General features: G+C 35.1%; 1 protein-coding gene across 1 annotated transcript in view; it reads left to right on the top strand.

Moving 5' to 3' along the window:
- Positions 1 to 18,197, top strand: part of Obp28a (Odorant-binding protein 28a) — a 61,425-nt gene extending 43,228 nt beyond the window's left edge. The window contains exons 5-7 of the mRNA XM_081768457.1: positions 6,850 to 6,967; positions 13,499 to 13,575; positions 17,903 to 18,197. Of these exons, the coding sequence (XP_081624583.1) occupies positions 6,850 to 6,967; positions 13,499 to 13,575; positions 17,903 to 17,983 (276 nt within the window). The 3' untranslated portion in view covers positions 17,984 to 18,197. The remainder of the gene's footprint in view (positions 1 to 6,849; positions 6,968 to 13,498; positions 13,576 to 17,902) is intronic.
- Positions 18,198 to 18,846: the final 649 nt, after the last annotated feature.

Here is an 18,846-nt window from a genome sequence, read left to right as displayed (position 1 = left end):
ACTCCTGAACTTCATGTGGCTTTAGATTTCGGATACAAAATTCTACAAATTATTGAAATTTGGGAATTCAAATTATCCGGATCAGAAAATAATCTGTTTAAAGATTATGTCAATTCCTTCTTAAAAATGAAGCAGGAGTCTTCAGGATTTCCTAGCTGGTGCAAAACTAAACAAGATCAAGAAAAATATATTGCAGACTATTATGAACATGAATGCATTCAGTTAACGGAAAATAACATTGAATCAAATCCTGGTCTAAGATATATTTCCAAAATATTTCTCAATTCCTTGTATGGGAAATGGGGACAAAGAACAGATTTATCTCAATCTGTAATTGTAGATACTCCAGAAAAATTTTTAAGTTATCTATGGGCACCACAATATGAGGTACAAACTGTATTGCCTATTGGAGAGCGGCATCTCATTGTATCATATAAAAACATTGAAAACAAAAACAAGCCATGGAAATTTTCCAATGTTGTCCTTGCAGCCTTCATCACCTCTTGGGCGTGTCTAAAACTTTATGAGTTACTAACAGTTATAGATCCTGAGCGTGTATTGTACTGCGACACTGATAGTATTATGTTTGTGCAACAACGTAATGAAAAGCCTCCACTTTCTTTGGGTTCCTATTTAGGTGAGTTAACTAATGAAGTTCCTGATGGGTGGGAAATTGATGCCTTTATAGGCTTAGGGCCAAAAAATTATGCCTATAGGATGAAAGAAGTTCAAACAGGGAAAGTAGATTATGTATTTAAAATTAGAGGAATTACTTTAAATCATCGTACACGACAAGAAATTAACTTTGATCATTTTTATCAACTAGTTCAAGATAAAGCTGACAAAAAACAGTTACACAATCCAGGAAGAATTGTTCGTAAGCCTGGGTTTGTCATCGTATCCAAGTCTGAAACTAAAACACATCAAAAAGTTCAAAATAAAAGACGACGATTAAATCATAACAGTATTACTGACTATAGAACATTGCCATATGGTTATCAAAGTATTAAGTGCGTGAAATGATTGGTATTCTGTGTATATGTAAATAGTAATCTGTCTAAAGGTATCATAATGTCCATAAGTTTTCCTATCTGTTGGTACTTGTACGTATATATAATGTAAATATCTTATTTAAATATATCTATATATGTATATCAATATGCCAATATTGCAAAATAGAATATTGTAGAGTATATAAATACAATAAAGCGTTACAATTTATAATAATATGTTTTATTTCTCCAAACAAATATTCATATAATACGAAGTATTTTTATTCTATATAAAATAAAGGAACAATACCTATGCTTCATATAAGGTTATTTATACGTATTTTATGTTCTTACAATAAATGATCGTAAGTTCGAAACCATATTGTTGTCATAATGTCTACTATACGATGAACAAGCATCTTAGAAGTCAGTAAAGGTATCAATATAAGACATTAGAATACTGTAGTGAAAAGATATCTATATGTAAATGGGTTATAACACAGTGATATCCTTTGTGCTTCAAATACCCCCTAGAACATCTTTCGCAAGCATCTACGTATGTAAAAATCACAATATATACATTCTAACATGGTATTCAAGGTAATCTATATACATAAGGAATCAGTTCATGTGTTTGCATTCACATACCGTATCACCACAACAACATATACAGCTCTACAATACAATAAATAAGGCTACAATCCAATATTAATAGAATAGAAACACTTTAGGTGTTTGCATCCATCCTAGTATAGCCCCTAAAACTACGCAACCAACAACACATGCTTAAAACACTTACATGTAAACGAAAGATAATATGTCTACAATATGATACATATATTCCTGTCCGATATCAAACCAATATACATACATACATACATACATCTACCCACTTACAAACTAATCATATATACATGCAATTTGTCATTTGTTTAAGCTTCGTACACCATTAGACCCTTACAGTATCCAAAAGATGATATTCTATGATAAAATCCCATATCACCTACACATACATGTACCCCCGCTTACAAACTAATCATATATACATGCAATTTCTTATTCGTCTAAGCTTCGTACTCCATTAGATCCATACAGTATTCAAAAGATGATATTCTATGATAAAATCCCATATCACCTACACATAGATGTACCCCGATTACAAACTAATCACAAATACATGCAATTTGTCATTCGTCTAAGCTTCGTACACCATTAGACCTATACAATATCCAAAAGATGATATTCTATGATAAAATCCCATATCACCTACACATAGATGTACCCCCCTTACAAACTATTCATATATACATGCAATTTCTTATTCGTCTAAGCTTCGTACTCCATTAGACCCATGCAGTATCCAAAAGATGATATTCTATGATAAAATCCCATATCACCTACACATAGATGTACCCCCCCCTTACAAACTATTCATATATACATGCAATTTGTCATTCATCTAAGCTTCGTACCCCATTAGATCAATACAGTATCCAAAAGATGATATTCTATGCTAAAATCCCATATCAGCTACTGAAAATACAATATCATTACATAAAATATGTTTCTTAGAGTTGCGCGCATTTCCTTCCACATTATCTCATACATTTATGTACAATACGCAGTGCTGTATATTACATATATCCGCAAAATGCCTCTAAATATACGAAAAACAGTAAAATCCATTCTTTGTAATCCTTTTCTTTAGCATCTCATTAATATTCATTATCATCTCATTAATATTCATTATCATTTCATTAATATTCATAAATAATTAATTCAATAATCTAGTTTTTAAAAGGATAAAATCATTTATGCGGAAATACCTAAAGAAATCTTGTTTGAAGACTTCTTCCAAAAAGCACAAAAGTGAAAGTTCCCTTATGTATACAATTCATTCAGTCTTTTTCCTCTTTGCAACTCAGGTAGGAAGGGCCACCCTTTCTCTCCCCTCTACGTATGTGGCAAGGTCTTAACAAAATGCGTAACAAGTCAAACGCTAATTTAAAAACTGGTCCTTTGCTCACAAAACAAGAGCGCACTTCGCCCCTCCAATCTTATGTGTGGTCTCTGAGTATGGGGAAGCAATACATTAACTTTTAAAAAGTGACATTTAACTATCTCATTCTTCAATTCTCTGTCCTTAGAATAATGATTCCTATTTCTTTTTTTCGTATATTTTTCAGTTTCCATGCGGTAGAAGTCACACTCTCCCATTAAACATGGTTTTTTACTCCATAGGAGAACACAGTTCACCCCTCCAGCATTCTGGAACACACACATACAAGCAGGTGTCTATGTTCATTTCGTTACTCCCTATCAAAGGGCTCTCTCACTCCCCACCCGCCTTCCATCTTACACAGTCAATATCTTTTAACAATTGTTCTTTATCCAGAGTTTCCCATGTTTCTAAAAGTCATTTCACATGTTTTTTCTCACCTCCTACGGTTAGACTATTTTCAAACATCCATATGTCACATTAAATTGACACTTTCTTACTTCCTTAATTGACACAATGATGAAATTACGAGACAGCTACATAACACCATCTGCTATACATTTAACTCGTTGCTATTCATTAAACAAAGGATACATGCGGCGAAGGTATGTGGACAAACTTCGATATCCCTACTCGATTTTCCTTTGTTTTCTGCTTTTCTCCTTTACTTACGTCAGCTTACGACATCCCCATTCTTTTATTATATGTGCCTTCTTTCTTTAGAATTAGTTTCTTGAATACCAAGACCAACTGCGTTCAAGATTAACAAAAAAAGACTTGTGTGGACATGTTCTGAAGTTCCTTTAGGTATTTTCAGCATTTGAAGGAGGAATAACCAAGGAAGAAACAAGTTTCTTAAAGGCTTGGGGAAAAAACAGTAAGTAATCAGCATAAATTGTATAAATTAATATAAAATTGTATTAAAATATATGATAAAACACTCAAGAGGAAATTTGCATCCATTTTCGTGAGAAATTTGCACTGTTGACCAATTGTTCTGAGAATGAAGGAAATTTGTACTAGTTTTGGTGAGAATTTTGCACTGTTGACCAATTGTTGTGAGAATGAATGAAATTTGTACCGGTTTTCGTGAGAAATTTGCACTTTTCTCCAATTCTCGTGAAAATAAAGGAAATTTGTATCAATTTTCGTAAGAAATAAGGCGAAATTATACCAATTCTCGTGAGAAATTTGCACTTTTCTCCAATGTTCGTGAGAAAAGGACACTATTCTACTCAGTTAAAACAAGCATAATCATGTTTGAATATAATTTATATAGCAAACAACAATGATTAGTTACGGACTTTTTGCGAAATCATGAATATGCACACGCAAATTCAGACCTCTACGTCAGTTACTTCCTCTTCCCAAACATGTCTTCAATGTCCAAAAATATTGCTACTGTAGGCCCTGATTTCACCCCGTTCAAGTTGATTTTAGGCAAAAATGTTAAGATGACAAAGTTTTAGCTCTGCACAAGTAGGACACGCCCAGCAGTTTTCAATTTGCTAGAATAAATATATGCTGAGATATTCAAAACAATATAAACGCCTGAAATCGAAGAAACGCAAAATGTCGGCAGAAGCTGTGTCGCTATGAGATGTTTTTAAAAATAATTATTTGTGGTTTTGAAGTACCCTGATATAGTACAAACATTCTTTGCAAGAAACTTGTCATAGCTATACAACACGTGATTTATGGGTGTTACCATTATTACTTAATTTGTATTTTCACTAATTCTTAATTTGTATTCTGCAATTTCGCTTCAAAAATCCGAAACCTCTATCCAACTGTAAGGTAAACTGGCGAAAATTTGCTGCTTTTTTTTTTTTTTTTTTTTTTTTTAGGCGTGGCCGATAATATCCCGGATGAATTTAAACCAGTAAACATATTTCTATAAATCTCCCATCCTTCCTTGATAATTTGCCACAAACCGCATGAAAATCGGACTTCAGTTAGAAATTCTAGACCCAAATGAAATCCGTGAGTTTTAAAGAAATCACCCTGTAGTATTAGCAGTATTAGTATTACATGCGGTGTAGCAGTTATATGTATCTTCTTTGTTACTCGTAACGCACTAATGAGTGTAGTATAAGACTTTTAGGTTCATGAGCTGTATTATATAGTAAACATTGCTGGGTAGAGCAAGCACAGATACCAAATAGACAGACAGAATAAGCATATAGAAAGCAAACCTTGAGTAACCTTTCACACGCTTTTCTCATTCGAGAAGAACAAATAGACATTGCAGTGTTATGACGACACATTTCTCATATTCCATTGCATATTGAAGGATTGACTTGACTTATCAGACTTGGTTGTTCTCAGGCCGGTTATGCCCGGCCCGTTTGTGCCGAACCCGGGAAGAGCCCGGCCCGTTATCCGCCCGGCTCGAGATTCAGGACGGGCCGCGTCGGGTCGAGGCGGGCACAGAATACAGATCCAGCCGGGCCGGGCCAGGCCATCTTCGGGCCTGGGTTTGCAGGGCTCTTCTACGGTCCAGTTACTTTAAAATTTCAATTTTCTGAAGATACATGTTACCATTGATGTGCGTATCGTAATTTTGATAAAATATCAAGACCTGTACGACAGGAAGAACTTGTTATTGGGGTAGGGGAAAATATCCATTAAGTATGCAGAATGGGGAAGAACCTCTGAGAAAGAGCCTTTTCGGTATGGCGAGCAGAAATTATTTGGTTGAATTCAGGGGTAAAAGTGAATCTAAAAAGGAGGAGGACGCGTGACGTCACGTCGTCCTCCGTGCCTATCTTTGCCCATTGTAATTTTTTTAAGAATGTGGGGGAACGCCATGGATATCTTTGGATGCGGGGGAACGGCGTCCACCGCGTTCCCCCTCACTTTTGCTCTTGTTGAATTGAAGTTTTAGCGTCCTGTTCAGTACCGACTTTGTATGAGACGCTGCATCCGAACGACATGAGTTCTCTCATCTGGGTTTCCCGCGTCAAAAGCATGAACTCTAACCATATAGTCACGAGGGAGTTCAGGCTAGAAGAAAATGCAAGGAAATCACAATATGGATGCTATAAGCATAACAACTCCCTTGAAACCCTTTCGTGACCCCGCTAGGAGTCGCGACTCACATGTTGAGAAACCCTGAACTAAATGAAAAGCTTGGGAAGTACTCTCGTACTCAATCAATTGTTAAATTTGTTAATATATATAACAGTGTCATTTCCAGTCATGCTCCAAACAAAATTCTCACATAAGTTTTGATTTGAAGGTGGATCCAAAGTAGATAAAAAGTAAACCTTCACAATATTGGACACAGCATACTTTAGCGGGATGTCAGAAGTGTGAAAAACCACAAACTTCATGGTGCTCTTTGTTTGAAACAACACGTACTGCGATGTATTTTGTCACAGTATATTTTACATTTTTTTAACGTAGCTTATAAGCGTGAAACAATTCTTCTATCATCATTAACTTGCTTTAATCATCGTCTCCCTCGGCATAAAGGGCATAATCGTGGGACGTTAAACTTAAAAGACATTTTCTCTTTTATTTCCTTTAAGAAATTATTGAATTTTGGGTACATTACATTATTATATTAATGATTGAAATGTATACAGGTCTCAAACTCAGAGGATAGTGAGCAATTGTCCATACTCCTGAAGACCTAAATAATGCCAGTTTTTGGCTTCATAGTCTGGAACCGATACGAGAACTGATGATCTGTGCCCTGCCTTAAGGTAAATCTAAAGGAGCGCCAAATGCAAATAGATGACAACTGTTTCCCCTACCTTTTCAATATTTTTATAGGGAGCAACAATAATTTATATTAATGCATAATAACAGTCAAATTCAAGAGCTTACATATTATTAATGTTTTTCATATAGATGACATGGAAAGGACGTATTAATGAAACTGCTCTAAGGGATATTACAAAGAAAATGGAACTCAAGGAACCTCAAAGATCTTACGTATTTCATCACATGAAGAAATGTGCCAATAAAGGTAAGTACTTTATTGAAACATTAGAGATTATGTTCTTAGAAAGCTGAAGTATTAGGGACTTATGCAGAGTCATTTTCAGTGTTGTATTAAGAGATTGATGCCAACTTCCGTATTTACTAATACGTAAATGAAGTTAACAAAGATCAATATAGAGTAACGCTACCATTGACTTTTCCTCAGGTTGTCCAAACACAATTTGAGAAATCAATTAAGGCAAGAATAAGTCTCTCTTAACTAGATTTCTCCCAATGTATTGGGACAACCCTGCGGAGAAGTCGTGTCTGACCTTCTTAGATATAAATCGTTCTAAACTTCGTTGTCATTTACGTGTTACCACATATGATAGTTTGCATTACATGTTAGTCAAGCTCTTAATACAATGGTAGAAACGACTCTGCATAAGGCCCTTATTGTTTAACAGATATGTAGTTAACAATATCTGCTCTATATTTTCAAAACTTTTCAATTTCCAACTACGTTACAACATAGTTCGATATCATTTCTCCTATCGAGTTTTGATAGATATTAATGTGGCAAAAAAGACTCAGGTTCTTTGACCAACATTATATTCAAAGATATAACTTAATCATAGAGGGCGGTATTCGAAGAGAATTCGTTAATCAAGCGTTAGTAATGAATTTAGTTAGTATCGTATTAGTTCTGTACTAAGGAGGGTGTAGTTTTTGGTATTCACAGTTTGCTTGGGGTTCGGCAAATACTTTGATTTGGGTATGATTAATTAATATAACCTCGATACTTCGGGTGAGAAAAATAAACGTGATAACTACGGAAATCTAGACGTCTAGATGTGGTCTGTAAAAATGAAAATATATGACATACAAAATTCGAAATGTTTTCTTAGTGGTTTGACATCAAAACAACTTATAAATAATTACGAGATCGGATTCTAATTAAGTTATTGATTAGAGCAGCGTTTCCCAACCTTTTTCAACTTGCGGCACACTACGGGTGTTACTTGGATTCTCGCGGCACACTTATAGATATTATTATTTGTAAATATAAAACACAGTGGTATTTTTTCTGTTATTGTAGATCTCCTCACAGAGAAGAAAGCTCGATCACTGGTTTTCCCCCGTGGTAAATAATTATGCTTATTTTTCATTCAAATTTAAAAATAGAAAACAAATGCAATGAAAAATTGGACTCAGGTTTTTAGAAATACGCTTTCTTTTTAAAAACTGTATCCAACCTTTTTACTAAGAAGGAAGGTCACTAAATAACGAACAAACAAACAAATATCTCTTATTTTTAAAACACAAATGTAGGTAATTTTTTTGAAAGGATTGAATGATATTTTAAATTTTCAAGTTACGAAATAGTCTGCAACGGCATGATGTAACATCTAAGGCATATATAGCATCTAGGATGCATCTAGGCAGTGCATATATAGCATAAGGATAGCGTATGCCTCGTACTGATTCCTGTAGTAAGCAAGAGGTTTCCGTATATTTGTACAATATATCGCTGTCTGGAGAACGGATTTTTCTCAGTATATGAAACTTAAAATTGTAGATTCATAGTAGAGGTTCATAGTAATGTGAAATACAAATATACATTTTTCTCTACGTTTTGCAATTTGATTGCTATAAAATTAATAATTTTGTTTTGATTTCTCGCGGCACACCATCGGCCCATTCACGGCACACCAGTGTGCCGCGGCACACCGGTTGGGAAACGCTGGATTAGAGGGATGTATTTCTGAGGGATGTATTTATGGCAGGAATAAGTAGAAGTCAATTGATATTAGGGACAATAGAAGGACTATGTTGTAATTATAAGGGAAGATTATTTATCAATCAGTTGTGTGTATCTTTGAGAAAACTGGAAATTTTCTATTCATCTCTCCGTTTACACTTTAAGAAACAGTTTTGCTGTTGTAGAGGACTCTGCTAAATAGCTGCTACATAGTTAATTCATCCTATGAGGTGAAAGGAAAGAAAGAAAGGCTGTTAATTGCCTTTCTATTCTCATAATTTAAATTTATTGTGGCTAAACCAGGGTACACTTTATTCTAAATTAATTAGTTACATGTAATTAACTTAGTCAACTACTACGTGCTAATCAGAGATTCTAAATACACTTATGATAACAATGCGTTAGTCAAATCTTCAGTATGGCGCTAATCATATGTCGAAACGACTCTGCATTAGGCCCAGAGAGATGTATTCATATAAATATGAAATAAAATATAATTAATTTTTAAAAATTTTCAATCGTTTTTTGAAGGCAGTACTACATCGTAATTGGCTTTACAAAACCATACGAATGCAATGCAATTGAGAAATTAAATACCAATGATGAGATGCACTAAAATTTGGTGAAAAATATTCCCTCGAAAATCCAACGTTTCCGTTTAAATGCATAGGTTCTCAATAATGTAAATCAATTTATTATTGACCACATACACCACAATGCTGAGCACTGGCCATGAGCTAACTATAGAAAATTGCTCTGTGGCATTTCATTTCATTTGGAAACAAAGCGCATCAATGGGTTTTCGAGATGCAAGATTTCATCTTACTTTTCAAAAAGTCAATCACTAGTAAAAACAGTTTCGCAGTATTCTCGTTTTCCCCTTCTATTCTTTTATAGTTGTTCCAATCTGTGGTAAGACATTCATAAATTATACCCTTATTATGTCCTGGTATTAGGTAAGAAATACTTTTCTTGTTAGTTCGTTTTGTTTTATCGTTAAAACGGCGAAAGGAAATTGGTATTCAGTTTATAACGTTAAAAAATATCGGACCAAAAACCCTGAAAGCATTTGGCTGCTATATGAGTTAAGAAATGAAACTTTATATGAAGCTAAATTATTGGGTTCTTATTTATAAAAATGAGGGTTCACTTGGTGGACTACCTAATTCCAATTCTTAGTTTCTTAGTTGTATTGTGGATTAAACACTTGATAAAAAAAGAGCTTCATATGGACATATTCAAATTCAGCTTCCAGACTAGATAAACTGTAAAATAGGTAAGTACTTTATTTAAAAATATCCATTGTGAGTGGTCTTTGTAAATATTATTAAGAATATTCATAAAAGTATTATCTAAGGTAGGCCAACGTATAGCACACCTTACTGGTAACAATCGGGCTACTACTTTTCCGATACAACGTATCAGCATGGCGATTCAGCGAGGAAATGTGGCTTCCATTTTAGGTACATTACCTCCTGGAAAATTATTAGAAGAAGTTTTTCTTTTATAACTAACTGTTCAGAATTTGCTGTTTATCAGTCTGTAAAAAAATGTCAAATATGTTCCAATTTATAGATAAAAAAATATTCTATTTAAAAAAATCTAATTTGTTTTTCATGTTCATACTTTTTGTAATATGGTCATTGGGGCGAATCGGGCATAGGTTTGATTTGAATAGATTCGATTTTGAGTTTAGTGTTCCTTTCAGCAGCAAGGCTATATGAGACGTGAACCTACGGCTTAACATGTGATCCAAACCACACAAACTCGTACAGGAGAATCGAAATCGGGTCTCCCATGCCAAAGGGTGCACGCTAACTGTTTAGCCACGAGGGAGCTCCAAATCGGGTATAGAGGCGAAGTGGGCAATGCTAAGTTAACACAATCATTGCTTGGATTTTGTAAATCGACTTACAGATTCAAATAAGCATTTAGTAATTGATGTATTTAATCAAGTTGTCTCTGGATTCTGATTATTGCAGTAGGCAGCAGGTGTCTTTCTTTGTGGGTAGATAAGTGGACACATACCACTGTCAACAACTCGCCTAACTTTGTAGTTATGTACACTAAGCAAAGTCTACCAATTGTTCGAGAATAGAACAAAGTAGCTGTCATAGAATTATTCAGAAAGGATTTCGACGCAGTTAGATGTAGTGGTGATTGTCTCTGATAAGTTGTGTGTCTTAGAAGCAGTTCCAAACGAAGAACAATATATATATATGTATATATATAATGTGAGGCGAAGAAGCTAACCTGAGATGAGACAAAGTGAGTATAGTCAGTGATGATGTAAGTAGGTGGCTTGGAGGAGAAATTCCTCCCAGGGTATATTTCCCATCACTTATTTATATTACCAGTATTTTCAAAGTACTATTTTCACTGCCTCTCGAAGGAAGTCCTATGAACTGGTTACAAGTATAAATACCTGATGGACGTGAATTAACATGCTAAAACATACCAAGGTCTCTGCATTACAATATTGTGTTGGTGTTTCTTATAAAAGTGAGTTCGTTTGTGGAAAATGGTAAATGAGCTTACATTTATGTAGTCAATTGATGCTTTATAGCAGTCATGGCAACAAGTTCCTGTACACAAATATAGATTTGAATAAGGAAGGATATGACGTGCAATTTATTGACTTTTCAGAGAAGAGAGTTGTGTTTATTGCTCTTCAATCTTTCAGAACATATGCACTTTGACGTCTAAAAAATATATTTCCAGAGTTCGTAGTGTGCTTAGGATAGAATAGGTATAGGTGTAGCAATAGTAGACCCTGCTATTTTAATGTTATTTTAGTGTACCCACTTAGCCTCATACAACCACCGCTTCGGCTCTACTATTGGGACGAAATAGGTAATTGACATATCCCCTTTAAATCACGCAATACATGTTAATTCCTGTGCATACAGGCACACTTTTACTTCTTATAATTACTAATAAAATGAACGTTATGTTCGTATATATAACAAAGTTCCCAGTAGATACTACATGCCGCGAGAATATCTGATTTAATTTTTAAGTTTAGCGTCCTTTTCAGCAACGAGGCTATATGCGGCATGGAACTAAAACTTAACACGGAATCCGAATCACTTGCAATCGAACGTGTGTCCCCACGCCAAAGGCGCGTACACTAACTGCTTAGCCACACGGGAGATCACACCCGATTAGCCTCTATCCATAAAAAAATAATTTAATAGTATTAACTTATGTCTTCTTGGCACGCAAACGTACGAGTAGAAAAGGTGGTAACAATTGGATACGCTAAAATGAGATGTAAAAGAAACCAGCTGATATATATAATGTGAAGCGTTTTTAAAAAAAAGTTAATTGCACTATTAATTACACTCTATCAAAAGAAATATCTGGCACTTTACATTTTCCCCTCATATTTCAAGAATTAGATTCTGCTTGAGACTCTCTGGAAGATTACACATACGTTCGGCGTGATATGTAACTCATCCCTGACGCCCACGAACAAACACGTTGACACGAGACGAATTTCACGATGTTCAAAATTTATGCCCTGAATTTTTTTCTTAATTTCATTTGAAAGTTAGCAGAATATTCTCTGTCATGAGAAGACAAAGCAAGGGTTTGATGTAAAACATTTAATCCATATTTACAATTGAAATATATTGTGTAATAATTTGCGTATATTAAAACGTTGATAAATAATCTTTATTGTATTCGTACAACCATTTTACCAATTTATAACTTTCTGCTATCAACCATATAACACTAAAATAACATTTGAGATGTAACACTTGAGGGAGCTAGTAGTAGTGAGTCCACAAGTCTTGAGAAATTTCTAGTCTCGTCTCGAATTTTAAAATGCATTTTTTGTCTCGACTCTTTTCTCTTTTACAGATGAAAATCGAGACGACACCAGAAATTTCTTCTCTCGTAGGAAACACTCAAACACATGTTCATCTTGTTTATAATAAGATGTTCTTTACAGTTTTAATAAGAATAACATTACCACAAGTTCTAAAGTATTTTTTCATAACGACCCAAGATGGTATTTGTAAACCTGATTTTGAAAATGTCGACTTGTTTTTTGCCACGTACATAGGCAACCCGCATCACTGACCATAAACGGTAAATTATTGGGAGTATGTTTAGTACAAGGAGTCCAGAAGCACGTAAAAAACACAAAATTTACAGAAGAAATGAATGATGCAAGTACTTAGACGTAACATAACGTAACCAAATCTAACCTAACCTAACATAAACTAACCTAAGGTAACCTGAACTAACCTAAACTAACCTAATATTAGTAGAAATAAGCGAAATTCTATCATTGTTGTGAGAAAATTATGCGGGATCTCTACACGAATATAACATAAACTAAACTAAACTAACCCAACCTAAACTAACCTACCCTACCCTAAACTAACCGAATGTGAACAGAAATTACCAAAATTGCAACATTTTTTTAGAGAAAAGAGCTGGACCTCTTCTGCTGAACATGGGCCAATTATTGTTCACATTGTAACAGAACAATCGAAAATAGCCTAATGTGCCTTCAAAAATACCATATCGACAAAACCACGCTTTCATTACGCCCAGAAATAGTCTCGCCGCGTTTCTCGTGATTCCGACGACTGTGTGGCTTGAGCGTCGTGGAGATAAATGAACGCAATCCCGCGCGAAACATAGTGAGTCCTGATTGTAAAATGGTTATTTCTACCTTACAGCAGCACTTAAAATCAAATAAGTTAGATGTTTCAGTTTATCTCGAAGCTACAGGGAATACATCTTTTGTAGGATATTATTTACTTGTCTTATGAACTATTCATTTGTTTCTATTTGCAGTTGAGTCAACGCAATTCATCAACCACTGCGAGAAAGCTTACGTGTTTGGAGCTTGTTTCCGAGAACATCTTAGAAAGGTAATATATAAGGGACTTAAAGTTCAAATTATAAGTAAATATCATAACAAAGAACGATAATGAGGAAAACTGTGGCCAATGAATCGGATTTATAATATTTTAAAGTTGCTTAATAACTAACATTCTAAATAGCTATTAAGAAGTAAAATCAAAATATTATTCGTTCACGTATTAAACAGTGCAATATCTTGGGTTATTTGAAACTGGAGTTATTCTGGATACACAAAATTGTATATAATCGGAAACTCACACGATGGTTGAAATACATATTGATATTTTAGTGATAGTTTAACTTCAGAATGAAACATTTTAAATAATAATTTTATTCTAGATAATCGTGAATAATTTATTTTAAAAGAAGTGCATACACTCTGTTCATTTGGCCTGAGCTATAGAAACCTGAAATTCCTCATAGGACATTCATTTCACCAACCTCTTTAAACTAGTCACGTGCACATCTTAGCACTTGACTTCATTAATACAAATTTATTGGTATGTTATTAACATTAATTTTATCTTGATCACTAGTTGAACATGAAATTCTGTACGTGGTCTTTTCATTTCTTGGATTCGCCAGGACACACTTCATTATCATTACGTTTGTTCCAATTGTTTAAATTTAGTGTTACTTTTCAGTATCGAGGCTATATAAGACGTGAAACTAAAGTATAAGGTGGAATCCGGACCATCAAATGTATTTAATGGTCTTCTATCGGGATTCGAACCCGGAGTCACGCACATGAAAGGTGCACGCCAGTCACTTGAGCAGCGAGGAGAGATATTATTGTTATGATTTGGGCCAATAAACTCAAGGTCAAGTATCAGAAGTCTGTCAGTAAAGAATTTGCCCAGAAACACCGGAAACAGTGCTGCTATTCACTACTTTTATTTCTATTTGTCTGCTAACAGATTACTGCTTCTGTGTCTATTCTGGACGATTGGGACCTGTTTCCAATTTACGAGAATTATTTAAACTTCCGATATTTACCATGTCGTGGGTGATGCGGGCTCCCAGGTTAGGTTCTGGTCTTCCCACGTATTCTCTCTGAAGAGCTAAGCATCGTTGCTACTTCTCTCGTAGTAATTTCCTCAATCCATTGAAGAGAACGTAGTAACAAGAAATAAGACTTGGTGAGAACGGAGGATATACCAATACAATTAATCCTAGTGACTTCAGCTCTTGAGTGCATTGTTGGAATATGGAAAAACTGTCTTGAAGCAATAGGACGTTTTTGCGCACTTTCCCTTGCAGCACTGCTGTACCTGGCGACGCAACTTCAATAGACAAGCACAATACACATCACTGTTTATGGTTACATTCGACGTAACCTAGTCCACCATCAGGTTGCCATTTACATGTTATACGAAAGTTACTTTTGTTTTCTATAGGATTGACTAGACAACATGTTATTCGATGTAGCTTCGTTTCCCTCCTGTAATGATAAAAGCAAGAGATTCATTACAAGACACTAACTGCACTCAGAGGAAATGCTAATCAGCTTGGTATAACGACAGCAACTCACAATAACTATGCAGTGGTTTCTTTCTTGTTCCGATGTCAATGACCACGGAACTCAATATGCACACATTTTTGACAATAATAATTAGATCAACTTGCTGCGAATGAGACAAGTTTCACGCTTCAATTCATCCAACGTAATCCGTTTACTTTTTTAAAAAATAAATATAGAAACATGTCCGATGTTCGTGTCAGTCCGGGAGATGGACTGCTGTTAACTAATCATCCTCTTTGCAACTGTTTCTTTCAAGTCTACTCACTCAGCGGAACACTGTTACACGTGACGGGACAACGTCAACACACTTTGCGCACAATCTGTTTTAAATTTCTCCAGATCTGTTGTCTTACTTCCACAAGAACAAAACCATCCTCCTCTGCCAGTGTTAACCACCCTTCATGAACAACACTGACGAGAAAGAGCCTGATTGTCAGATGGTCCGCTAGGCATACACTATTCCTGAAATCTACCTGCCTCCTGCATCATCATTTTCTCTTAAAATATCGACTCTTTCAAACCATTGTACTCTTGACTCTTTACTATTTCCTTAGTTCGAATTCCAGACAATGACTAATTCATTCGTAAAATACACCCGAACTTTGCTATACACTCGCTAGTATTGGTTACCAAAGCATCTTGCCAACTTGTAATCTAGTTCCAGCAGCTAAAGGAATTTTGAAGCTACGGATGCCATTTACCTCTTTCCGTATTAACACCTTATTATTACCGATCACCTGTAATAAATTAATTCTTTTGTGAGGCAGCCCGAAGCCACTTTACAATGCCAACTACACTACGCGTTATAATGAACCCAATGTCGTATGCACTTATTACTTCTGCAAGTGTTTTTGATTGTATAGTTATTGGAGAAAGAATTTACTGGTTTTAGGTACTAATTGGCTGAATAGTTGAGTTGAATTGATTTTGAGTTTAACGTCCCGTTCAGCAGCAAGGCTATATGAGACGTGGACCTACTGATTAACGTAGAATCCGAACCACATGAGCTCCCACCGGGAATCGAACCCGAGTCTCCCATGCCAAAGGCGCGTACGCTAACCACTTAGCCACGAAAGAGCTCTGGCTGAATAGTAATGAAATATATAAAATGATTTAAAAGATATAGAAAATAAACAGATGAAGGTGGGGGTAGGCAAGAAAAAAATACTTGAAGAGGAGAGAAGAGTGATAAAGAAATACAAAGAGAAATAATAAAAAGGGATATTCTGTATCATTCGGTTTGTAATGTGAAATTTATTGTAATGATAATTATGAATAAATGATACATGTAATTATTGCAAATTGAAGTATAATGATTAAAATAAATTTTGAAAGTCAGAAACAATTAACTCTAAAAGGTTTATTGTAATTAGGCATTTGGACTCTCACAATATCAACAATCCAGAATTGTTAGGAAACAGATTCGAACAGTGTTTCTTCCAGACAAGTTTTTTTTGTGGGGAGGCACTGCCCGCCCGGAGGAGACCAAAATAATTCGTCTATAATATAATAACAAATGGAATAGTACCAACAGTGTCGCCCCGGAGTATCTACTAAGTGTAGCCCCCACAAACATTGGGATTCGAGATACTATACCGTTCCATTACACAACAGTGTGCACAATTTTTAACTTACTCTTATGTCATATTCAAACATCTTACTCAGCTGGGAACGTTACTTTTTATTTATCATAATACACTTTACGAGTATATAGCTCAAACGGCTGGTACTATTGAAAAAACAAGCAGTTTAGATTCAAAACTACCTATTTCCAACAGCTTTCCTATCTTTTCATTTTTTTCGTTATTCATATCGTAGGTGCATATACTTTAATCACGCTCGACTCTAGCCATAGGAGATAAATACACGGTTCTGATTGGTTGAAGTTGTCCACTTCTCTCACGTAGCATTCATATAGAATAAATTCAACGCCTGATGCTGTCGGTCCTTGTGGCTGAACTTGCTAGCAAATAATGAAAATTGCTTTTGGCGTGGGTTCAAACTCGGCCCAAGGAAATATTTTTTGTTTTTAAAAATTTTCATATCACTTTTATCATTAAAATAAAAATGATACTCATTTGGCATTGAACAGTCCGCATCAAAAAACTTACAACATGAGCATGTAAGTTTATTGTGAAACTACGCCTAACAGAGCAGGGAATCACATAACGTCTAAGTGGCACGAATCACGCCAGGAGAAACCTCGGCGTCCTTCCCTGCACACTTATTGTGGATGAAAAGACTTCGTCGTTTCACAATAAACTTACATGCTCATGTTGCAGGTTTTTTGCTGCGGACTGTACGTAATATATAATGTATAAAAAGTTATTTATAATACTTACCTTACGAAATATAGCTGAGCGAGCGTCAGCTAACGATGGAGGTTAGAAGTCCCGCAGTACTCGTTTTGTTCCACCTTGACCCAATTAGTAATACCACTTGACATTACGTCACACACGGGTGGTGCAACTTCAGTGTATATTTACCCACACCCACTTCCATGTGACCAACAGTTGGCTAGGGGAGCGCGTGAAATAAACATGCATTTCGAACTTTCCTGTCTCTATACTTTTTCGTATATTTATTCATATCGTAGATGGATTATTACTCAGGATGTTGATAGCTGATGTATAATATAACTTGTTACTTGAGAGAGACAGAATATTAGTAAGTATTCTTAAATTCGTCATGACAAATAGTACACTAGTATATATAAATTAACATGTAAAATTTGTGAGGTAAATAATCCATAAGATAATCACACACAGATCATACAAATAATTTTATGAATTTCTTTTCCTTTTATATTACAGGATTTGAGATCTCTTGCGATAACTTGGAAACTATACCTAACTCGAGGAAATATTTCTTCCATAGAAAAGATCCATGAATGATTTGTACCAAAGTTACTTGAATCACAACCTTTTCATTAATAAAACTATCGTACTTTTTGAAAAAAAATGTATGCTTTCAAACTTTTCATATTTAGATGTGTGTGTATACTATTTTTTAAGTAGAAAAATATTCACAATGTAATTAACAAACTTAATTCTGTTGTATGTAATTAATTTATCCTAATGATCTCAAATAAAATTTTGAAATTGTGCAAATTAATTCCATTAGTTATTTGTGGTCTTCTTAGGATAGTTTCGTAATACACAAACTATCCTATTACCAGTGCTGCTGCACGCTTCCAGTACTCCATCTACAACGGCGGTAGGACCGCTCTAATGTGCAAGCTTAAGAGTCTCGATGTTTGGGCTGCTGCCACTGGTCAGGTGAGTAGTGCTGGTGCAAATCGATTTCGGATTGGAACAGATTGCGATTAGCCTTTTCCAACCAGGAGGCGGTACTATGACAATGGACCGCAACCTGGTTTACCGAATTGTTCCTCTAGCTTTGGTCAGCCATGTTCGCTTTGCGTTTGTGAATTGTTATTCATATGTCCTCACGCATATTATATGTTATTCCTAGCATTGAAATTTGTGTAAGGTCATTCCGTAGGGTGTAGCTGTACATTTGAAAGTGCTACATTGAATTTGGACTTGGCGGTTGGAACTTTTTGTTTATATTTAATGTGATTGAAAACCAATATTGAAATGGATCTTGGTAAGGAGATAATCGATAATCGATAGGGACATAATCGATAATCGTATAAATGTTACATGCACTTTAAATCTGAGAAATAACTTACAATATTTTTACTTATGGTAGGGAATTTTAAATTTGTATATTAACAGCCATTCGTTAAGTAATA

This window comes from Thermobia domestica, chromosome 8 (assembly GCF_964235325.1).
Source record: "Thermobia domestica chromosome 8, izTheDome1.hap1.1, whole genome shotgun sequence".
Lineage (NCBI taxonomy): Eukaryota > Metazoa > Arthropoda > Insecta > Zygentoma > Lepismatidae > Thermobia > Thermobia domestica.
Note: the sequence above shows the minus strand (reverse complement) of the source record. Positions and strands in the feature narration are given on the sequence as shown.